A 24,196-nucleotide genomic window follows, 5' to 3' on the forward strand; every position below is an offset into this window, starting at 1 on the left:
AATCTGTCCACAGTAAGCTCTTAAGCTCCCCCTTGTGGCAGATGCAGGCAGTCAGAAATGTATTATGAAAAGTAAAAGTATTCTTCCTACTTTCCATTGATGTGCCAAAAATGGGCAGTTACAGGGCCAAAACTGACCAAATAACTCAAGTATGAACTCAGCCTTACAGGTCGATGTTAGCGCCAAGAAGAAGCGCACTCCTTTTACACCGTCATCAGCGGATTCCACATAGATGTCTACAGAACCTGTTCTATTAAACGCTTATACAAGTAGAGCCCCCCGACAGAGTGGAGAGAGTGTCAGCAGTAAGTTTGTGTTGACGTCACTGATTATTTTGCCCTTCCTCTGATCCGTCAGAACAATAACCCCAAATCCTGTCTGTTGAGCATCCACCTTCACTCGGTCAGCATTTGGTCAGTAATCCATCAGTATTGCTAATGCCAAAAAAAAAACCAGGAGTAGCTCCAAAACAGAGATGACACGTGAATGGACTATTTGCATGTCTTCTGTGTTTTGTACCCACTAGTGTTAAGCGAACTTGTGCTTTAAGTTCGGCATCTAAAGTTTGGGTTCAGGTTATCGATGAATCACATTATGGTTTCTAAATTCCGTTATGATCCATAGTAGCGGAAACCATAACGCAATTCTTTGATAACCCAAACCCAAACTTTAGACGCCAAACTTAAAACACAAGTTCGCTCAACACTAGTACCCACTCTTGCTTTTGGCTACCAAATCACAAGCCAATTCTGATGGGACCATATAGGCCTTACAGCTGCTACACAGACAGGATCCATTGTGCGTCTCATTTTTCCTTCCTTCTGACAGATCAGAAGAAGGGTGAAATAAATTATGATGTCAGCCAGGCCGAAAGGCAAAATAGTGGACCAGTCATGAAGTGTGGAGGGTGGGAACAGCATGAGAAGTCCACAGAGTGGAAAGGTGACATAGTGTGCAGGTGGCAGCAGCATCAGGAGACCACAAAGTGACCCGGTAACAGAGTGGGGCGGTGGGTGGCAATTCCAGTACCCGCTAATGAAGGTGGCTGAAAGAAGGAGCACTTGGCATCAGATGTCTGGCATCAGGCGGGTGGAAGCAACAGAGTAGTAGATGAGGCAAGTAGTCAGAAGACACCAGTCTCTTTTGTTAAAGTGGTGCAGCACCATGGATGATCTAGTCTGATGCATCAGGCATTGGTGGGTGGAAATCCTGGCTGATCCAAGCCTGATTCATCTTGACAAAGGTCAGTCTCTCCACATTTTGTGTGGACAGACAAGTTCTCCTTAGGGTAACTATGGCCCCCGCCGCACTAAACACCCGCTCTGATGCCACACTACTGGCCGGGCAGGACAGCTTTTCCAGGGCAAACTCTGTGGGTTGGCAGGGTGCTGTCCAAGTATGCCACCACCTGCTGGTTCAGGTCCTGCTCCAGGTCTACCTGCTGCTGGTGAGTAGTTTCTTCACTAGGTGGGTGAAGAAAGCTGCTCATCAGCGACTGTAGACTTAAGTTGCTGCTGATGGAGCTGGTACTGCTCCTGCCACCCCAACCCTCCCCAGCAGCCATGGCAGTGGAACGTGAGCGCAGAGGGCCCCCCGGTCAGACCTGCGAGCGGATGAACGCTGGCGCAGATAGGCCAACTGACTACATATGACTCGGAGGGACTCCCTGCCTCCATCTCCACTGCATACTGCCACGGTGTGTCCGGGTCCTCTGTCTCGTCCTCAACACCCTGTAGCTCCTCTGTCTGCTCCTGCTTCTCCTCTCCTGTCACCCGAGTAGAAAAACCACCAATTTCTCTACACATTGCCTGTGCTCCAATGTCCTCCTCCTCCTCTTCCAGTTCAGCCCCCACAGGGCTCATGTGGCCATGAGATCTAGGTGCCACGTCTCCAGTCCCCTGACCAGCCATTGTTACCAGCATCTGTTCCAGGACATGAAGCAGTGGAATGATGTTGTTTATCCCGTAGTCCTGGCGACTGACAAATAACGTGGCGTCATCAAAGGGCCAGAGCAAACGGCAGGTGTCACGTATGAGCTGCCACTGGATGACATCGAAGTTACACATTTATCGTTTATGGCCTTTCTCTGTTCGTATAGTCGGTCCAACATATGGAGGGTGGAATTCCAACGGCTGGAAACGTTGCATATCAGCCTATGTTGGGGGATGCCGTTTTGCCGCTGCAGCTCAAGGAGGGTGTGCTTAGCGGTGTACGAATGGCTGAAGTGCATGCAAAGTTTCCTGGCCATTTTTAGGATGTCTTGCAGATGGGTGGAAGACTTCAGGAACCGCTTGACAACCAGATTGAACACGTCTGCCATGCAGGGCGCATGGCTCAGCCCTCCTTGACGCAGCGCCGGCACCATGTTCTTCCCGTTGTCGGTCACTATTGTTCCGATTTTCATTTGTCGCGGAGAAAGCCAGGATTAGATTTCTCGATGAATCACACGGAGAAGTTCCTCCCCTGTGTGACTCCGTTCGCCCAGGAAAACGAGGTGCAGAACAGCGTGACACCGCCATGCCCTGCACATGTGGTATGCTTGAGGGGCACTGTGAGTTGTCCCTGCAGTGGAGGCTGAGGACATGGTAGAGGATGAGGAGGTAGAGGCGGACAATTTCGCAGGACCAACGGCGTGACAACGTGGAGACGGAAGCGGCGTGACCTGGCCAAGTTGCTGGTGTGGCTGTGCAGGAACCACATTCACCCAGTGGGCTGTAAAGGACATGTATTGTCCCTGAACGTAGTTACAGCTCCACACGTCTGCACTGCCGTGCACTTTGGCAGACACCGAAAGGCTCAAGGACTGGCCCACCTTATGTTCTATATATTTGTGCAGGGTTGGTACTGCCTTTTTTCGCAAAGAAATGGCGACTTGGGACTCTCCACCTCGGCTCTGAAAGGTGCAGAGTCCACCACTTGGAAAGGGAGGGACTGCAGCACCAGCAACTTGGCCAGGAGCACATTCAGCTTCTGCACCGTTGGATGAGTGCACACATACTGTTGTCTCTTGGCAATCACTTCGGTGATCGTTTGCTGATGGAATGACTGACGAGGAGTAGGAGCACCTGGACCAGCAGAAGAAGGGAATGACAGACAGCTCCCTTCGGCTGAGGTGGTGGAGCCTTGACTGGCTGAAACCGGGTGCGTGCCACTGGGTGATGCAGCGGTCGCTACAGCAGGCTGGACCACCACATCGGAGCCACGGTTCTCCCAGGCCACTTTATGGTGACGCTGCATATGTTGACACAGGGCCGTGGTGCCAACATTGGCACCCTGACCACGCTTCATCTTCTGCCCACATATTCTACATATGGCCATGTTGACCTCCTCCGGCGGCTTCACAAAAAACTTGCTTCCCGGGCAGGTAGGCTTGCTGGCTTAGCTGCTGCCTCATGGGCAAGCTGCCACCCTCTTCTCCTGATGATGATGAAGTCCCTTCTGCACCCGGCTCCCAAGTGCAATCGGCTTCATCATCATCGAGTAGCATCTGCACGTCACTGATGTCCTCCTCAACGGATGAAGCGGTGGATGTCTCCTCCACATCTTGGCTGGGCAGCAGGGGAGGGCTGGCAGCTTTAGTCCTGGGGGGCAAATCCAGTCAAGTGGCCCATTTTTAGCCCCGCCCATTATTAAAAGCCCCTCCTACATATAATAGGCCACTCCCAACACACACTGTACAGCTGACATTCTATAGTTGAGGCCTGTCTACACATCATACGGAGAGGGGGGGTCTGTCCTGGCTGCACTGCCTGCTTATACAACAAGCTACAGCCAGGACGCTCCTCCGCTCTCCTCCCTCCCCAGATCCTGCTCAAGGCTTGTGGTTCCCCCCCCCACCATCTGCCACCCGCCCGTGGCCTGCTGCCCCCTTTGGCCGTCCTCACCCAGCTCTGAATCCTCCTTCTGCAAATGGCAGGGGGATGAGCCAAAGCATCTCCTCTCCTACATAGCGCCCCATACCTCTTACATCCAGTGATGTCACCTTTGTTGTAGACGTTCTCTTTCCTCATCTCTCCATTCAGACCAGACCGCCATGATGATTTTTCTGCCATCTCCCGTCTCTGCAGAGATTGAGAAACAGACATTAGTTTCCTGCCACCCCCAATACTATACTGCAGAAACAGTCCCCCTGGAAATACTACTTCCACACAGATAGCGCCCCCTTAAACAATTATTGGCACACAGTGCTCTAAAAAATAACTGCGCCCAGACACTAATAGTATAAAGATAATGTCCCCCAAAAATAATTGTGCTGAGCTGATACTATGCCAGGGTGCCCCCAAAGTAACAGTGCCCCCCAAAATCCCACCAATAGAAATAATTCTCTGCCAGAGCACACTTAGTAGTAATAATGCCCCTATAGTGCCCTAGTAATCATGTTCCTCATAGCCCCCCAGTAGTAGTAAAGCTCCCCATAATACCCCCTAGTAGTACTAATTTTCCCTATAATATGACAGTACATGAAATACCCCCGCTTAGTGCCCGCAGTTGAGCTAATGTCCCCATAATGTATGCCAGTATAAAATACCCCTATATAGTGCCCCAGTAAATGCACTCATACTGCTCCTCTCCCCCTTCCCCATAGTGTCCCCCATAATATGCCAGTAAAAAAATGCCCCTTAGTGCCCCCAGCAGATGCCCCTATAGTGCTCCTCTCCCTCACAATGTGCCAGTAAAAAAAATCCCCCTTCTTAGTGCCACCATATGCCCCAATAGTGCTCCACTCCCCCATAGTGCCCCCAAATAATGTCCCATAGTGCCGCTCTCCCCTATAGTGCCTGCCATAATGTGCCAGTAAAAAATGCCCCCTTAGTGCTACCAAATGCCATAGTGCCCCCCATAATGTTCCAATACAAAAGGCCCCTTTAGAGCCCCCACTTCCCCATAGTGCCCCCAAATAATGCCCCTATAGTAACACCAGATGCCCCATAGTGCTGCTCTCCCCTATAGTGCCCCCCAGAATGTGCCAATAATTTTTTAAAAAAAGCACCTTTAGAGCCCCCAGATACCCCCATAGTGCTCCTCTCCCCCATGGTGCCCCCCCCATAATGTACCAGCAAGAAATGCCCCCATAGTGCCAGCTCCTCCAATAGTGCCAGCTCCCCTCATAGTGCCAGCTCCCCCCATAGTGCCAGCTCCCCCCATAGTGCCAGCTCCCCCCCCATAGTGCCATCCCCCTTATAGTGCCAGTTCCCCCATAGTGCCAGCCCCCTTATAGTGCCAGCCCCCTTATAGTGCCAGCCCCCTTATAGTGCCAGCCCCCTTATAGTGCCAGCCCCCCCATAGTGCCAGCCCAGTGCCAGCCCCCCCATAGTGCCAGCCCCCTTATAGTGCCAATTCCCCCATAGTGCCAATTCCCCCATAGTGCCAGCCCCCCCATAGTGCCAGCCCCCCCATAGTGCTAGCTCCCCCTATAGTGCAAGCCCCCCCATAGTGCCAGCTCCTCCCCCATAGTGCCAGCCCCCCCTATAGTGCCAGCCCCCCCATAGTGCCAGCCCCCCCATAGTGCCAGCTCCGCCTATAGTGCCCCCCCAAAGTGCCAGATTCCCCCCCCATAGTGCCAAATCCCCCCATAGTGCCAGCTCCCCCTATAGTGCAAGCCCCCCCATAGTGCCAGCTCTTCCCCCATAGTGCCAGCTCGCCCTATAGTGCAAGCTCCCCCATAGTGCCAGCTCCTCCCCCATAGTGCCAGCTCCCCCTATAGTGCAAGCCCCCTCATAGTGCCAGCTCCTCCCCCATAGTGCCAAGCCCCCCATAGTGTCAGCCCCCCCATAGTGCCAGCTACCCCTATAGTGCCCCCGCATAGTGCTAGCTCCCCCAAAGTGCCAGATCCCCCCCATAGTGCCAAATCCCCCCCATAGTGCCAGCCCCCCCTATAGTGCAAGCCCCCCCTATAGTGCAAGCCCCCCTATAGTGCAAGCCCTCCCATAGTGCCAGATTCCCCCCCCATAGTGCCAGATCCCCCCTATAATGCCAGATCCCCCCATAGTGCCAGATCCCCCCCCCCCCCATAGTGCCAGATTCCCCCCCCCCATAGTGCCAGATCCCCCCTATAATGCCAGATCCCCGCAAAGAAGAAAAAAAAAACCCACACTAATACTTACCTCCATCAGCAGCGATGCAGCCTCTTCCAGCCTGTGTCCCGCGCTGTGTGCTGCCCGGCTCAGGCGTCGCAATGATAATGACGTCATTGCGCTGCCTGAGCCGGCCTCTGATAGGCTGCAGGCATTAGTGCCTGCGGCCTATCAGAAGAACAGGGGAGGGACACGCCTCTCCCTCCCCTTCCCCACAGCACACAGCACGGCCGCAATGACACCCAGGGCCGCGCCGCCTGTGGTGATGATCGGCGGTGCGGCCCTGAAGAATAAAAAAAAAAAATTTTTTTTTTTTTAAGACGGGCGGCCCAGCGGCCGTTTATTTAGGGCGGCCTGGGGGGCAATTGCCTCCCTGCCCCCCGGCCCAGCCCGCCCCTGCTGGGCAGTAGCTGCCGACTGTCCTCTAGTAGCTTGACCTCGCTGAAAAGTGGAGCTGAGCCCACAGCATGTGGTACTTCTCGCTGTGAGGGAGCAGAAAAGGACGGAGGCAGGTTGAGGACAGGTGAGGGCACAGGGCCTGCTCCCGGGCCATGCCAACTAAGGGTTGTGCCTGACGATCCCACCGACTGTTGGCTGGGGGTGTCTGACGTCACTTGGGATGACGTGGATGACCGAGTTAACCAATCAAGAACCGCTGGGTGTCTGGTCAAGACACGACCGCCAGATGACACCGGGAGCTCAGGCCTCTCGCTGCGACTCCTGCTGCAATGCCCCCTTACTCTGCTGTGACCTCTGCCTGGGTCAGAAACATTTAGGCCTCTGCCACTCCCCTGTGCAGGGCCTGGGACTTCTCTGCCTGACATACTTGTAGCTAAACTAAACAAATTAAATGGAAATTCAAACACCCCTTAAAGCGACAAATATATAATTCTTTTTTTACTGAAATAGGCCAGTAAACGCTTTTACCACAATTAACTGCAGCAGTGAACTGAGAATATATTTTTCTGGTTGGACTGAAATACGCCCCTATACTCTTTCACCAGAAATAACTGCAGAAGTGAAATGCGTTTATATTTTTCTTGTTGTACTAAATAAGATACTAAGATATAAGCCACTAAAGGCTTTTCAACAAATTTCTGGAAAGACAGAGCTGTATAATGGCTATTTGGATCCCCAAATAATCTTTCCATGCACTTGTAAATCACTTTCCTATCACTGTCCCTAGCGCCTTCTGACGTCTCTCCCTGCACTAAGATGCTGTGAAATGATTCCTTCCTATCCTTTCCCTGCACATTTTTCTGTCTTTTTTTTCCCCAATCGTTTTTCCAATTGCTGTCCCTAGCGCCTTCTCACGTCTGTCCCTGCACTCTGGATACTGGAAATGTCTGACTCTAAGATGGCCGCCGTATTTATAGGGCTGTGTGACATCACAGGGCTGGCTGCTGATTGGCTGCATGCATGTCAATCTGGGTGATCCCGCCTTCCCAGAGTTCCTTGCCCCATGTCCTCAGTCCTCACACGTGTAGCCGCCATTTTAGGAAAATTGCGATTCGTTACCACGAAGCGCAAGGAAATTCGCAATTCGTTGAGAATCGAAGTTTCCCTGAAATTCTAAACGAATTCCACTTTGTCAGCTTTGATTCGCTCATCTCTAAACATTACCGTCAATTGTTTTTATTAGTAAATGGCTTTGCGTTGTTAAAGGGGCACTCCACACTGCACAATTCCTTTTTATTAGACGGGATTGTGCAGCTGATCACATGATCTCCTGCTGCAGAGATCCCCAGCGATCAGCTGTAATGGCAGCAAGTGATCAATTTCCCCTGCAGCGCCATCACAGGCAAAATGAAGCATTACATGGTTTCCATTTAAAGCAGGATCAACCACTATTAAACCAGTCATAATGCCTCACAGGGCTGACCCTGCTTATAAACATATAGTACCTTCCTTCCTGCAATCTGTTGCTGCTTTTTGAGAAAAATATACAAATTAGAGCTTAAGTGCACTGAGGGTGGGGCCTAGCCACTCTGTGCACCCTAACGCCTCCATTTTGTTTCCCAACTCCACCTGGATGCCTGGCCCTGTAAATGAAGCACAGAGGGGAGAAGCTAAAATGTACTGAAGACTAGGACCCGCCCTCAGTGCACTTAAACTCTAATTAGCATATTTAAACAAACAAACACTTATTTCTCCTAAATACAGCAGTGGATCGGGGGAAGGAAGGTATGGTTTTAATCTGCAGGATCAGCCCTAGTAGGTATTATGGTTGGTTTAATAAGATTGATCCTGCTGACAATGGGCGTGCCGGGTCCTCCGGAGATTTCCCAAGTGGGTATTAAAAAGAAGTAAGAGACGTAAGATTGGGGACCTTGGAATTAGGATACATTGCTTGGGCGAGTTTCTGATGTCATCCCCCGGCGGGGAGCTGCTGGAGAGCTTCTCTGCGTTAGGAAATTGTGTCAAAAGCCAAAGGTTAAAATCTTCAAGTCGTTCGTACTCCTTTCCCCTGTGTATGAAAATCTTGTTCTGTATGAAAGATGAAAACGTTTCATCACGTGATGGAGAAGGTCAAGGAGAAAAAAGGTGGAAAGGAGGAATAATGGAGAACAGAACGAGAGGAAAGGAAACCAGAAGAGAAGATCTGAATAATGGAGTGCGGGACTTACCCGCAGGAAAGAAGGGAACCCATGGCCATAGTATCCCACAGCAAAGTACTCCGGCTGTAACCGCAAGGAGCGCATGATGTTCTGGTAGAAACCAGCCTGCTTGTTCTGAGAAGACAGAGAGGACAATGATGACGGAGATATGGAGCGAATGGATGCAGCGGAAGCAGACCTATAGGTGATTGTTTACTTGTAGCCTGTCCATGGCTGATTATATAGGAGCTGCATCACATATGTACTCTGAAAGGATCCACCGGATGTGCGCCTGGCATGTGTGTAGCTTAAATTCAGCTGTCACATAGGGAGTAAAAAGCGGCTGCAGTGAATGGGCGGCCAGCCAGGTCCTACTGGGTCAGTATATAGAACCTAGAGCCCTGAACTACTTCACAAAGTTGCTACAATTGTATCCAACTGTAGCTTGGACACCTTTACATTTTATCTACACTGATACAATGTCCTAGAATTACATGAAGACCATTCATATGCTATATAATGATGGTTACAGTGGAGAAGAATGGGATCTCATATTCCCCAAAAATGTATATGCAAAGGGATTGTCTTCATAAGACACAGAGAGAGGTGGAAAGCTAGACAGAGAGATCTTCACCTGATGGTAGCCTCAAACTGTTCATTCAGTGCATTTTTCATTCTAAGATTTTCCACAGGTGGTAGCCTCAAACTGTTGAATCAGTGATGTTTTCATTATAACATTTTCCCCAGGTGGTAGCCTCAAACTGTTCAAATCAGTGCTTTTTCATAATAAAATTTCCCCAGGTGGTAGCCTCAAACTGTTGAATCAGTGTTTTTTTTATTGTAACATTTTCCCCAGGTGGTAGCCTCAAACTGTTCAATCAGTGCTTTTTCATAATAAGATTTCCCCAGGTGGTAGCCTCAAACTGTTCAATCAGTGCTTTTTCATAATAAGATTTCCCCAGGTGGTAGCCTCAAACTGTTCAATCAGTGCGTTTTCATAATAAGATCTCCCCCTGGCAGTAGCCTCAAACTCTTCATACCTGAATCTAAAATAACTATTATTCGGCAAATCTCACCCGAAATTTGCTCAGCTCTACTGCAGAACCTTTCATGATATACTCTATATAAATGGATTGGTCTATCTATATGTTTCACTGCATGTGTCATTAGTACATGTGTGGCGCCAGGCACAAGCTTCATAGACTTCATTACCAGCAGGACGCTGAGGGGCTCATAGTGGAAGATCTGGTTTTCGTACATCTCTATAAGCTCCTTGCTGCGTATGATCGCCTGCTCCCACACCTGTAGTAGACCAGAGAATAGTATTACAAGCGAGGAAAGGGCGCTAATGCACAGGTTATGGTATTACACAAGCCTACGAAGAAGAAGAAGGCGTCTGACTTACCTTGCCTTTATCGAAGAAGGATATAATCTCCAGGTACAGCCTTTCCTTCAGCTCCTGCTGTGTGTACACCGTGTAACTGTCTCGCTGCAGCAAGTGAGGTGCACATGGCTTATCTGACCACTAGAGGGCGACAACGCAGCCTGATCAAGCGCTCTGAGCGATACATATTTGCGGACTGCGCCACAGTGGCAGTCCCATAATGTAAAGAACCATGTAGACCGCGGTGTAGAGCCCTCACCTGTAGCAGCTCGGCATGGAGTAGCAGGGTGTATGCCGCCTCTGTGTAATTCTCCTTGCTGAGGTGCAGATCTCTCAGTTTGTACACGTACCTGCAGGACAATAAAACTGTAGCATCAACTATACAAAGGATATGGCGTCACACCTCACACCCCCACGTCTCATATTTACCGGATATAAATATCCTCCCTCTTCTTCTCTTTATAAAAGTTCTGTACAAGAGAAATGATGAAAAGGAAAATCCAGATTTAACTATGGAGACAAACTGACTCGAATACACACCAGAACGGACACCTTGACTATGGACCTTCTCTATAGGTATGAAGGTCTTACTGCACATTCTGTGGACTGTGTACAGAGATCGGTGTAAAGTCCACTGAGGACTTAACCATACAGTCCCCAAGATATCAGTGTGATGGCAAGTGCAGGACTCCCATCTTTACACACGGTAAATAAATACAGAATTAAACAGTGAGTGTGGTCTCAGGAGGCCCAGGCCACCACGTCTGCCACACAATGGCCTGACACCGTCATCTGGAAGTCAAGAGGTCCGAGAAGGCCTGCCCAGAGTGACACTTGGAAGTATACTGTGGTCTAGATGTTCTTTTGTTTGGTTTCAAGTCTTACAATTAAGGGGTCTGGGCTTTTATAATTTAGGGTTCTGATCTGGGGCCTGGTATCTGCAAATTTAAAGGTCTGGGGTCTGAAAAATGTAAGTGCTGGTCTTGGGTCTATTAATTTGAGGGACTGGGATCTAATGATTTAGAGTTCTTAGGGAGCTGAGTCTGTCTGATAATTTAGGTGTCTGGTCCGGCATCTGGAAATTTAAGGGTCTATTCTGGGGTCTAATAACTTAGGGGTCAGGTCTGCAATATGATAATTTAGGATTCTGGGATCTGATAAAATAGCGTTCTAGTGTCTGATAATTGTTTATGGTTCTGATAATTTAGGCATCTGGTCTGGGGTCTGATAACTTAGGGGTCTGGTCTAGGGTTTGGTAATTTAAGTGTCCGGGGTCTGATAATTTAGGTGCCTATGATCTGATAACTTAAGGGTCTGGTCTGGGGTCTGATAAAATTACCAAACCTCAGGCCAAACCCTGAAATTAAGGGTCTAGTCTGGGTTCAGATCATTTAGGGGTCTTGTCTGATAATTTAGGGGTCTGGACTGGGATCTGATAACTTAGAGGTCTGGTCTGAGGTTTGGTAATTTAGAGGTCTAATAATTTAGGGTTCTGAGATCTAATAACTTAGGGGGTCTAACACATCAGTGCTTAACGGCTTGTAACATTGCTAAACCAGTATGGGTGTGGGCCCACTTGGCGGCCTGGTTGCATTTTTTTATTTATTTTTATTTATGTCCCATCAGGAAATGGTGCCCTTGCCTTTCCTTCCACATGGAGCAGGTACACGCACACAGGTTATTCCCTTGACATTTTACATAACAAACTGAGCAGTTTCAGGGAATGTAGCCTGAGTGCATACAGATAGTGGTGTGAGGGAACATTCCTACCAGCAGGTTTACTGTACAGCTCATGCGGTTCTCCTCACTCTCATCATTGGCAATTGTTCGGTAATCGAGGAGATTCTCCAGCAGGCTGCTGACCAGGACCGTGAAGACCTCCCCAGAACTGGAGAGATACTTGTGTTTCCTGCAGTGCTCCAACAAGCTGAGGACAAACATCAGACAGGAGGTTATAATGAATGGAGAAGGAGGTGGACATTAGGCCACCATGAGGTCCTTGACAACCTTCCAATCCGTTATGATTTCACAGGGAAGTAAACTCACAGTTTCTCCAGAAGATCTTTGTACGATCTGTCTCCTCGTCCTCCTTCTACCTCCTGATCCAGACGTGTGATCAGCTCATTCTCAAACTACAGAACAAAGATAGGTCAACTAAGATTAAAGGTGACCCCACACACTAGGCTGACTGATGGGTTGTCTTTAAAGGGAATCAGTCACCCTGATTTTGGACCATTACCTACAGTAATACATGAGTAGTCCTACAGATATGGATTTCAGATCAGTATTTTTTATATATCCATCTGCTCAGCTCCTCCTGCTCTATAACATGCTGCCTGTCGATGAAACTGTATTTTCACGATAACAGGTGCCCTATAAGTGATACAATTCTTTTTGTTTCCACTAGGGGGCGCTGACACCTTACTGTTTTTACTATAGAGTTAAATTGCACGCAATCAGAATTGTATCATGTTTAATGGGACAGAGCACTGATCTAAAGGGAATGTGTCATCAGAAAACGACCGATCGTTTAAATCAAGTTTTTATGTTTAACATTATTTTTTTTTAATTTTGTCAATTTTTTTTTTCAATTTCCAATTTCACTGTCTACATTTTTTTAAATCCTAAAATATTGGAGTTTTCACATAGTCAAGTGGGCCTAAAAATATGTCAAGACGTCCAGTTCTGCACAGATCAGTTCTCAGCAGACATCTTATTATGATTACAGGCAGGATTACAATGAAAGGTTACACACACACACACACGGCCCATGGTGGCTGATAAATGCTGTTAAAGGGAAAGTGTCACCTATATTTTTTCTGCCAGTTAAAGAGGACCTTTCATGGGTTTGTAGTAAGTGAAATATATATTTATTCTGGTTTCACCATGCGGAGATGGATCCGGTCATACATCTGTAAGGTCTATCTGGTGGAGGCTCCTGCACCACTTACCATATGGAAATGACCGCTGCCACTGAAGTTGTGTTCGTGCTGCATCATGTCAAAGAAGATGGGGATTGTTGCCTTACGTAGATCTGGTTCTGGGGTGAGGGTCACCTCAAGGATTGGTCCCACCATGGAAGGAATGAACTTAATCTTGTGAGGTCCTGCATGAAGAATATAACCGTTTTACAAGCAAGCACATGTCTATGCATTCTGTTCTAAGGGAAATCGGAGATCTCCACTTGACTTGATGGGGACTTGAGGCTATGGATTATGATGGCAACTTTCTTTAAGGAGCAGCGCCACTCCGGTCCTGGTATTGATGGGCCAGCTCCATTGACGTGAACGGTGCTGACCTGCAGTACCCTACACAACCTGAGGACAGGTGTGGTGCTGTTTTGAGAAGGTTGCACAATGATTGCCTGAAATTTTGTAGCAAGTGCCTTAAAGGGAGTGTCTCATCTTAGACAATGATGGCATCTCGCTAGGATATGCCTTCAATGTCAGACAGGTGCAGGTCTAGAACTCCAGGACAGGCCCCATCGAAATGAAGGAGAATGCGGCACGCAAGCGCAAATAGCTGAGCCGGCCCCATGAAGGTGGAGAGGTGAGTTTCCGCATGCGCGGCTGCTCTCCATTCATTTCTATGGGACTTCCAAATATAGCAGAGCGTGCCCACCCTGCCTTTTTAATAACTCCCATAGCAGTGAATGGAGAGTACCCACGCATGCGCAGTGCACTCTCCTTCACTTCGGGGACCCCGTTCTGGAGATGGGAACGGGTTCCAGAGGAGGGACCCGCACCTGTCCGACACTGATGGCATATCCTGGTTATATGCCATGAATATCTGAGATGGGCAAGCCCCTTTAACCCTTTCACTGCCAAGGATTTACGTAGAGGCGCAGCACCCGCTCGAACTCAGGGAGCAGCGTAGAAACCGTTCACAGGAACTTTTCTTCATGTCATGACAGAAAAAGGGTTAAAACACACACACGTGAGAAGCTCACCTAGATTATACCACATGTCCCTGATCTTCAGACCAATCTCCTTCCTCATGTCCCCATATCTGCAAGATAATACAGAGTGGTCATCAGATACACACAGGGCACATGACAAGAAAATCACTTGCCGACTGTCGGGCACCCCACTAATGACAAGAATAAGGTGTCGGAGTCCCTGGAGTGGACATAATGGTGGTCGCGCTCCTGCACCATTCAACTCCATGGAACTTCCAGAGTTGATTGGAGCGGGACCTCATTCTTGTGATCGGTGGGGATCCCAGCGGTCAGACCCCCGCCAATCAGATGCTTATACCCTATCCCGTGTATAGGGGATTTTTATGGTGGGACAACGCCTTTAAGTTGCACCTCGCATGCTACTAACTCCAAAGGTCCATCTGGAAGGATATCTGAACTAAAATTGGCAGGTGATGGACAGGAACTCTGATATGGATTTTGCACCCAAGCTCAGGAACCTAAAGGAGTTGTCCAGGATTACAAAGACAGCTGCTTTCTTCCATAAACAGCACCACCCCTGTCCACAGGTTGTACACGGTACTGCAGCTCTGCCACACAGCCTCCAATGGAGCTTAGGTGCAATACCACACACCACTCATGGACAGGGTTGGTGATGTTCATGGAAGAAAGCAGCCTTGTTTTTATAATCCTAGAAACCTCTTTAAAGGGAATGCCCACTTTTAAACACCATTATTTGGTCCAATATTATGTACTAGTTTATTACAAAATACACCTTTAGTGGGGTCAGAGCTCTACTTTTCTTACATCTTCTGCAGAAATAAATGATAAAATTCTAGCCTTCGAACACCACGGGGGGTACAGCTCACCAAATGTCTGATAGTATTCAGGAAGCTCCTCAGCTCCCTCTAGTGGTAGCTGTAGTCAGACCAAATGTTGTCATTTACCTCTATACAATAGAATTGAGCTTCCACAACTATAAAGATATTTTGAAATCTGTACAGAATTTTAGGCCCACAATGATGTTCAAGGGTTGAGATACCCACGTTCCACCCCGTACATTCTGCGTGAACGTATCACTATGGACTACTCAAATCAGCCCTTTGTACACGTTGTTACATGGACCTCCATGATATACAGACCCTATCCAAACAGCCCCAAAGAAAGCTGGACAGAAGGCATCTTTTCATCAGACCACCGCACATATAACATGCCATTTCCACACTCTTACTTGCACAGAATCTTGTGTCGCTTCTCCTGGGAGAACTTGTGGAGCTGCAGAGACTCGTGGGTTAACAGCGACACGGCCAAGTGGAAGAAGTTATTCCAGAGCTGAGAGAGAAATAGAAAAGCTATAGACGGAGATCATCGGGGGGCACCCGAGGTAGTACTACTATCCACAGTCATGGCATTTCCCAGAATTCAACACAAATGATAGAAATCAGGATCTGAATGTGCGTGCTCCTATACAGGTACCACTATAGACCGCTACCTGTTATCCTTTATGTGTATGCACCCGGATTTTACATTTCCGGGGACCCAAGAAAATTAGGTCTGAGGGCCCTGTTGCACTGCTATGCTCTGCTCCATCAGCCAACTAAACTCCACCTCTATATTAGTAAAGCCCCCAGTGGTAATAACGTCCCTACTGATCCCCCCCCCCCCCCCCGTATATTAAAGCCACCATAGTGTCCCAGTAGCAGAAAAAAATCATCCCATAGACAGGCCAGTGGTAATAAAGCCCCCATAGTGCCCGCAGTAGTAATAATAAAGCCCCCATAGTATCCCCAGTAGTAATAATGCATCTCATAGTGCCCCTAGTAGTAATAAAGCATCCCATAGTGTCCCCAGTAGTAATAAAGCATCCCATTGTGTCCCCAGTAGTAATAAACCATCCCATAGTGCCCCAGTAGTAATAATGCATCCCATAGTGCCCCAATAGTAATAATGCATTCCATAGTGCCCCCAGTAGTAATAAAGCATCCCATAGTGTCCCTAGTAGTAATAAAGCATCCCATAGTGTCCCCAGTAGTAATAAAGCCCCCATAGCGCCCCAGTAGTAATAAAGTCCCTTAGTGGCCCAGTAGTAGTAAAGCATCCCATAGTGTCCCCAGTAGTAATAAAGCATCCCATAGTGTCCCCAGTAGTAATAAAGCATCCCATAGTGCTCCAGTAGTAATAAAGCCCCTATAGTGCCCCCAGTAGTAATAAAGTCCCCATAGTGCCCCCGTAGTTATAAAGCATCCCATAGTGCCCCCAGGTGTAGTAAAGCATCCCATAGTGCCCCTGTAGTTATAAAGCATCCCATAGTGCCCCTGTAGTTATAAAGCATCCCATAGTGTCCCCAGAAATAATAAAGCATCCCATAGTGCACCCAGTAGTAGTAAGGCATCCCATAGTGTCCCTAGTAGTAATAAAGCCCCCATAGCGCCCCAGTAGTAATAAAGCCCCCATAGCGCCCCAGTAGTAATAAAGCCCCCATAGTGTCCCAGTAGTATTAAAGCATCCCTTAGTGCCCCAGTAGTAATAAGGCATCCAATAGTGCCCCCAGTAGTAATAAAGTTCCCATAGTGCCCCCGTAGTTATAAAGCATCCCATAGTGCCCCTAGGTGTAGTAAAGCATCCCATAGTGCCCCTGTAGTTATAAAGCATCTCATAGTGTTCCCAGTAGTAATAAAGCATCCCATAGTGTCCCCAGTAGTAATAAAGCATCCCATAGTTTCCCCAGTAGTAATAAAGCCCCCATAGTGTCCCAGTAGTTATAAAGCATCCCATAGTGTCCCCAGTAGTAATAAAGCATCCCATAGTTCCCCCAGTAGTAATAAAGCCCCCATAGTGTCCCAGTAGTTATAAAGCATCCCATAGTGTCCCCAGTAGTAATAAAGCATCCCATAGTTCCCCCAGTAGTAATAAAGCATCCCATAGTTCCCCCAGTAGTAATAAAGCATCCCATAGTTCCCCCAGTAGTAATAAACCCCCTATAGTGTCCCAGTAGTTATAAAGCATCTCATAGTGTCCCAGTAGTAATAAAGCATCTCATAGTGCTTCCAGTAGTAATAAAGCATCCCATAGTTCCCCCAGTAGTAATAAAGCATCCCATAGTGTCCCCAGTAGTAATAAAGCATCCCATAGTTCCCCCAATAGTAATAAAGCATCTTATAGTGCTCCCAGTAGTAATAAAGCATCTCATAATGTCCCAGTAGTAATAAAGCATCCCATAGTGTCCCCAGTAGTAATAAAGCATCTCATAGTGCTTCCAGTAGTAATAAAGCATCCCATAGTGCACCCAGTAGTAATAAAGCATCTCATAGTGCACCCAGTAGTAGTAAGGCATCCCATAGTGCCCCCAGTAGTAATAAAGCATCCCATAGTTCCCCCAGTAATAATAAAGCCCCTATAGTGTCCCCACTAGTTATAAAGCCCCCACAGTTCCCCCAGTAGTAATACGGCCCCCTGCTATAGGATGAACACATGAAGTCTCCATAGTATTGTCTGAGTGTGGGTCATACCATTGTCACATACACCACTGCTGGTCAAGAGTGGACGCCCCCCATGCTGCTAACAGAGGCAGCACTATCCATCACGTTTGAACTGGTCCACAAAAGGCTGCTGTCTCACCACGTGAGACGACCCTGCGCCCACACGCCTTTTTATCACTTGCCAGGGTCAGAACCATGTGAACATCGCAGCCGTCACATGCTGGATGTCCGGACGATGTCAGTGTCAGGTCCTGGTGTCAGGCAGTGGGCAGGCAACACTGGGTCTCTGCCAGCGGGAACCGGAGTGCATTTGGCAATAGGGCAGGCCGGCACCGTCTGCTGTGAAGACACATGGTTTGGCCTGCAGGGGGTACCAGGTTTTGGGTGGCGGTAAAGACCGCTCCTAGGTGAACAGGGCTGAATCCTTCTTTATGAAACATGTGGCTAAAATACGGTACATCTGGACAGCATTCAAGAGGGAAGGATCGGATTGGACAGTTTAATTTCAGCATACCCTCAAAAATGATAAGACGCTGCAGAGGTGCCCGAAAGCACTTAGTCACCTCCCCCTATTGAGAATGCATACCTGTTCAGCTGAGCACGATGTGTATTTGGGGGGGGGGGGGGGGGGGGGTGTCATGTCTTGATGTTGGATAAAGGCCTGGTAAACTAGACTTATACTGACTGCACTGTAGTCCGCCATGGCAGTGACTGCGTATCGGCTCATTATTACTTCCCTTAGATGAGAGGTAATATTGATTCTACATGATCAGGCAGCTTTCCTTTATTACTGCTGCAAAAGCACCGGCATAAAAAGCACCTATAATTACCCTCCATGACATCTAATATTTATGGAGATCCCACTTTTGTGAAGAAGGCATAAAAACGCTTTTACTTTAATTGAAAAGAGTCGGTCATTACCATTTCATGGGCAGACAACTCCACAGTCTGACTGCCCTTACCGTAAAGAACAACTTTTTTTATTCAGATTCCCGTCACCTAGTCTCTTGAGACATTATCCAAGCTCAGAACTTGCACAGGAGATATTCTCACCTGCAGTTCGAAGTTGGTCTGATCCAGGAAGAACTTGTTTAGAACGACAGAAAACCTGTTCATGGCCCGAAGGAACACCCTGTAAGTGAGACGCCTGGAAATTAGTCAACGAGGACATGGAGCACGTTACAGCTCAAAAGTTCTTACAGTAAAATTCCATGAATCGGGCCTCTGATAAACAGGATCTTACTTCCAGCTGGCGTTTATTTTTCATGGTTCCTCAACCTTGCAAGAGAGTTTTATATAATTTTCTATGACCATTCATTAATCTGTAATATCTGTCAATCTGCCACCTACGAGTTACTGTTGATGCTGGATTAAAGGGTCCTCACGTGTAGCAGCTCTGTGAAGTCTTCTATTTTCTGTTAAACTGCTTTCAGTCAGACCTCTCTATCCTAATTCCCTAACATCAAGTGGTTGTCATTGTTTGCCATGTTACAGATACTGTGGGGCTAAAGCCCGGTCATGGTCACTTTTTCTAGAAGCCTGCCAGCTTACATTACATTTTCCACAACCCCCACCTTTTTTTTTGCCTTTTTGTATACTCTTTTTCACTTCTTTAATCAGTGCCAATGCTGCTGTAATCACAGGACTTTATCAGCTAGCAAGTTCCCTTGAAAAACACAAAGGTAACTTGTAATTTTCTTATTGGGAATTTTTTTTGTGTCATGGTATATATTTATCGCCATATATCTGTTACAGTTGATTTCTGCAGGGAGAAAGTAAAGGTCTTCAGTAGTTCAAGTCTCCCATTACTCTAGCCTATACTAAAATGAATTGTGTGGCGTACGTGTGAATAAAGCTAATAACTGGCATACAGTATTGTTAAATTCTAGATTAGAAACTTGGATTTACTCAAAGAGGTGCACATTCTAAAAGATTGTGGATTACTAACAGTATGTAATAAGGAGGAGTAATGAGTAAAGACGTAGGAAGAAGACTCCTACTTGTACTGTATCATGGTCATCAGCATACAATACCTTGGGAAATATTTTTAAATTATGGTATATATTTATAGGGATATATCAGTTCCTACAGTTCATGTCTGCAGGGAGAAAGTAAAGGGCTTCAGTAATTCAAGTCACCTGTTACTCTGCCCCATACTGAAATAGATTATGTAGCGTACACGTGAATAAAGCTAATAATTAGCATACAGTATGTTAAATTGTAGATTAGAAACTTGGATTTAGAGGTGCACATCTTAAAAGATTGTGGATCCCTAGCGGGAAGAAATAGAGAATAAAGGCGTAGGAAGAAGATGCCTACTTGTTCTGTGTCATGGTCATCAGCATCCAATCCCTTGGGAACACTCGTTTTCCAATTAGGTCTTTGAACATAATAAATGTTTCCATCAGGAAATCCTACACAAGGCGGAGAGAAAGGTGGAAAGCTGTTATGAAGGAATGAGAAGATGAGAAATGGACAACTCACAGTAGCAACTCCAGTGGAGGACTTACAATGATGTCTTGACGAGTCTTGAAAGTGCCCACATAGTGATCATAGTGATAATCCTCCATCTGTCTGAGAACGGCGGTCATACAAGCCACAAAACGACCCTAAAGCAGGAAACAATCAGAAATATTTTCATGAAAACTCATCATGTCATGACGTCTCCTCTACAGCTCAGCGCTATTATATCAACATTCAAGAGGCAAGGTGGATTCTCCCACCTCGGAGACTCACTATATGTTGTGACTGCCGACTCATCCCAATAACTGTCCGATTTATTCTCCGTAGCAGACGCTCCATGATGAGCTGGATATGCTGAGTAGAGTCACACTGTAAAACGTGAGATAACATTTATTATCTACAGTTATTATTTTTATTCACTCTGGGAAGAAGGTATGCAAATGAGCTTTTAGCAAGCTCTGCCTCTGATGCCACCAGATGTAAGGCAGCTATCCTATAAGTCAATGTTTGACCCTTTAAATAGGCCTTGAGACACGACTTGTATATTAAATAAGCCAGACCGCTGTTTCGGGGTGATTGCCCCTCATCAGTGCAGAGCAGAGAGTACTGGCTTATCTGGGTGAGAGGCCTAAAAAAAATGGGCCAGAACATGTTGAAAATAAGAAAGAATCTTTACTCACCTCCACAGATCCCCGAGGCTCTGCACTTCCTGATCCAGCTCGTCTTGCCTCACAGCAGATGTGGGAGAGTGGTGGAGGTGAGTAAAGCTTCTTTCTTATTTATGACTGACGCTGAGCCACCCCTTAATGACCAGTGATTTTTGGTCCTAAATATCCACTTTTCAGTGCATGTGCTGGTTTAATGGTCTGAATTTTTATTTCTTGAGCTGCCAAAATAAGTTAAGTATGTTTTTACCGTGACACGTTTTTAGTTTTATTAGGGGTAAAATGTGTTTTTTCCCTATTAATAGTTTTGTTGTTTTTTAATAAGCAAACTGACACTTTAAGAATGGCCTCCCTATTTTGTATCGGTCATTTTGATACATTATATGTGTAGCCTTGGGTTATATGACAGCTATAGAGACAGTTTATATTGATGTAGCCAGGGTGTTTTTTACTTTCTTTATATTTTAAACTTTTTTAAATTTTATTTTGAATGATATGTTTTGTAACATATGCATTCTTCCAGCGCCACACCAGTCCGCGGGTAGTGTGTGGTATTGCACATTAACGTCAATGGGGCTGATCTGCAGTACCAGACATGGACAGGAATGGCACTGCTTTTTGAGGAAATCAGCCATGTTTTTTTTATCCTGGACCACCCTGCTATCTACTGACCCCTTTACTTATCGTATGACTATTGATGCTTTTATTAGTACCATATTACTATCTCACTCACTGCTTCTTTGTTCTGGAGAACCTCCAAAATATTACTGAGGAGCTGTCCGCTGGCTTCATAATCTGGTTTATTACAATTGTCGTCCAACTGTCCACTCAGCTGGTCAATAAAATGAGGTAGAAGGGCATCTCTGCATTCTGCAAAAAATAAGTTCTAACATTAAATTATGAAATGTACTGTATTAGAGGTCAAGATTTTTACCACAAGGTACTCACCTGGTTGCAGAAAGAGGTCACTCTCCACCACTTTGCACATACAGGTCAGGGTCTGATGGACAAGCTGGTCTGGAGGAACACTCTGCATGAACTTGGCAAAGAGGTCACTGTAAAATAATAAGAAGGTCAAGAGGCTTGTCTAAAGGTGAATTCACCACTGCAAAATTGTTTTGATTTGAAGCATATAACTCTTGTCAAGTACTTTTGCGTGGCAAAAATATTTTCTATCACCTTGTATGGTGATACAGCCGTGGCAATTGGTTGATTGTCGGAGGTCAAGCTCCCGACATACAGTTAATTTCCCTTGTAGTGGCTGCCATTTAGATGAATGGCTGTCCATGTACAGTAATACAAGGAGAACTCGAGTCTACAGTCTATCAGAGGTTGGAGTGAACCCATATGGACAAGGGTTAACTTGTGCCCTTCATCCTAAGGATCAGCCTAGGCATAGGTACCCAGCCCAAAACTTGTAAGTATACGTCATGCCATTCAGATCTTGGGTAGGAAATTCAAAATTACACACTACATGGAAAATTTATGGAAATGGAGAACCAATTCAACCCTTTTCCTCCCGAGGATTTTATTCATATTGGAAGAGAAGAACTTCAGTAACTGAGGAAGTATCTGTTACAGTCTTTTTACTAAAGTCTCTGAGGCTAGCCTCTTGGCTTTAAAACAAGACTGAAATCATGGCTGTAGCCACAATCTAGCTGGAGCTAGTGCAAGTTAAAGATGGTACACTTTTAGCCCCAAATACTCTGAGGCAATTTTGCACAAAAACTTACAATTTAAGGGAAATTGCATGAAGGTGCCTATGTGCATAAAGTGCATTTCAGGAGCGGCAGAAGGTTTAAATTAGGTATACGATGGATATGGCTCTGGTGAATTAAACTACATGGAACTCAAAGGTGTTTTTAAGATAAAACCGGTATTAAGAAGATCACGACTTCTGGCCAACATGACTGTGGCAGAATATTCTACTCACTTTTCCGTCAGTTCATTTACCTCAGCTCTACTGGATTAAAGACATTTTTTAAATGATTTATAATTCCTGGAAGATACTTCAATGCGGCCGCCTGCAACACAAACACATCAATTGCTTTATATATGGGAAACATTCTTCATCCAGAACTTCTGAAGAACACAAGGTGTTGTGCAGCTGTATCCAGAATCAATGGCCTACCTAGGCCCATCACGCACCTTAATCTTCACGGCTTCCTGCAATGGCCGGTCCATCAGTTCATTAAAGGCCAGGAACAGCTGTCGTATGGAGTCACTGAACTGGTCTCTTCCTTCTTCCTGACCGTAAAACCTGACAGGTCAGCAAATCAAGAGATAGAGTCATGTACAGTATTCATTTTCTTATGGAGATCCACATTTACTTCTCACCTGAAAGTAGTGACCTTATACCGAGTGGATCTTAGTGTTGTTTCTACTGAATTAAACTTATCAGTTACTACACAAAAATAAGACCAACTAGTGGGGACCATGGACATGATTAGGAGTACTCAACCTATGTGGAGGAAGCGTTACAGATGACCTGGCCTGTAATCACCTCTAATCCCAACTGTATAGTGCTTTTATTAGATTACTCTGTATGGAGCTGTTATTTGAGCGCTGTATGGTATTATTATCTGAGCACTGTAAGGTGGTATTGTTTGAGCACTGTTTAGTGTTTCATTGACAAAAAACTAAAAACAAAACCCCAGATAGAAATGTCAGATTTCTGCAAAACTTGGCATGCAGTTATGTCTCAGGCAGATATGTAAATGATTACAGGTGTGGTCTGGTTAGATGCTGCTTCTGGCCACAAGAGGGTGTGTACGTGTTTCCCCTGCTGCTTTATAAAAAGGCTCTCAGAAGCTACTTTTGGGTAGTGTACCTCTTGGTTAGAGATCATTGACTGCTAGACATGCCTCGAAGACATTTTACTAAGTTGACAGACATTGAGGGGGTGCCTCATTGAGAAAAGCAGGAAAGCAGTTTCAAAAAGCTACCCGTCATCTAGTCCGTTCTGATCTAGCTGTTAGGAGGTGTTGGGTGCAGTGGTTACGTGAGGGCACGTACACATGGTGAACAGGCCTCAGACAGCCCAGAGAGAGCACTAGTAGAGAGGATCGTTTGATCTTCACGAACAGTCCCTATTAGTGATACAAGGGACACTAACAGGTCAATGATATGTGCAGGACATCCCGTGGCCACATGTGTTCCTCTCATGACAGGACTTCCAGCTGGCATTTTTCAGCAGGGTAATGCTCGCCCAAACACAGCAAGGGCTTCCCAGGAAAGTCTTCTCCAGATTACAACACTTCCTTGGCTGCCCGGTCACCAGATTTATCCCTAATCCAGCATTTATGGGACCAGCTGAGACACAAGCTTCATAAATCTACCAGTGTGCAGGATCTACAGGCCCAGCTGTAACATCTGTGGGCAAATGTGCCGCAGAATACCCTACAGAACCTGTATGCCTCCATGCCCAACCATATCTCATCTTGTATCCAGGCTGGAGGCTGTATCTCAACTTGAATCCAGGCTAGAGGCCGTATCTCAACTTCAATAAAGGCTAGAGGCCATATCTCATCTTGTATCCAGGCTAGAGGCCATATCTCATCTTGTATCCAGGCTAGAGGCCATATCTCACCTTGTATCCAGGCTAGAGGCCATATCTCA

At 46.6% G+C, this 24,196-nt stretch overlaps 1 protein-coding gene across 1 annotated transcript in view; it reads right to left on the reverse strand.

The window, feature by feature from the left end:
- Positions 1-24,196, reverse strand: part of DOCK5 (dedicator of cytokinesis 5) — a 107,054-nt gene that overhangs the window by 16,606 nt on the left and 66,252 nt on the right. Inside the window, exons 23-41 of the mRNA XM_040414874.1 lie at positions 22,727-22,838; positions 22,532-22,602; positions 21,527-21,633; positions 21,312-21,448; positions 20,187-20,282; positions 19,961-20,059; positions 19,770-19,864; positions 18,504-18,582; positions 15,203-15,303; positions 14,005-14,063; positions 13,007-13,161; positions 12,102-12,187; positions 11,826-11,982; positions 10,485-10,525; positions 10,315-10,405; positions 10,077-10,196; positions 9,884-9,973; positions 8,702-8,806; positions 8,420-8,561 (exon numbers count right to left, since the gene is read on the reverse strand). Coding sequence (XP_040270808.1) covers positions 8,420-8,561; positions 8,702-8,806; positions 9,884-9,973; positions 10,077-10,196; positions 10,315-10,405; positions 10,485-10,525; positions 11,826-11,982; positions 12,102-12,187; positions 13,007-13,161; positions 14,005-14,063; positions 15,203-15,303; positions 18,504-18,582; positions 19,770-19,864; positions 19,961-20,059; positions 20,187-20,282; positions 21,312-21,448; positions 21,527-21,633; positions 22,532-22,602; positions 22,727-22,838 — 1,943 coding nt within the window. The remainder of the gene's footprint in view (positions 1-8,419; positions 8,562-8,701; positions 8,807-9,883; positions 9,974-10,076; positions 10,197-10,314; positions 10,406-10,484; positions 10,526-11,825; positions 11,983-12,101; positions 12,188-13,006; positions 13,162-14,004; positions 14,064-15,202; positions 15,304-18,503; positions 18,583-19,769; positions 19,865-19,960; positions 20,060-20,186; positions 20,283-21,311; positions 21,449-21,526; positions 21,634-22,531; positions 22,603-22,726; positions 22,839-24,196) is intronic.

This window comes from Bufo bufo, chromosome 1 (assembly GCF_905171765.1).
Source record: "Bufo bufo chromosome 1, aBufBuf1.1, whole genome shotgun sequence".
In the NCBI taxonomy this organism is placed as follows: Eukaryota; Metazoa; Chordata; class Amphibia; order Anura; family Bufonidae; genus Bufo; species Bufo bufo.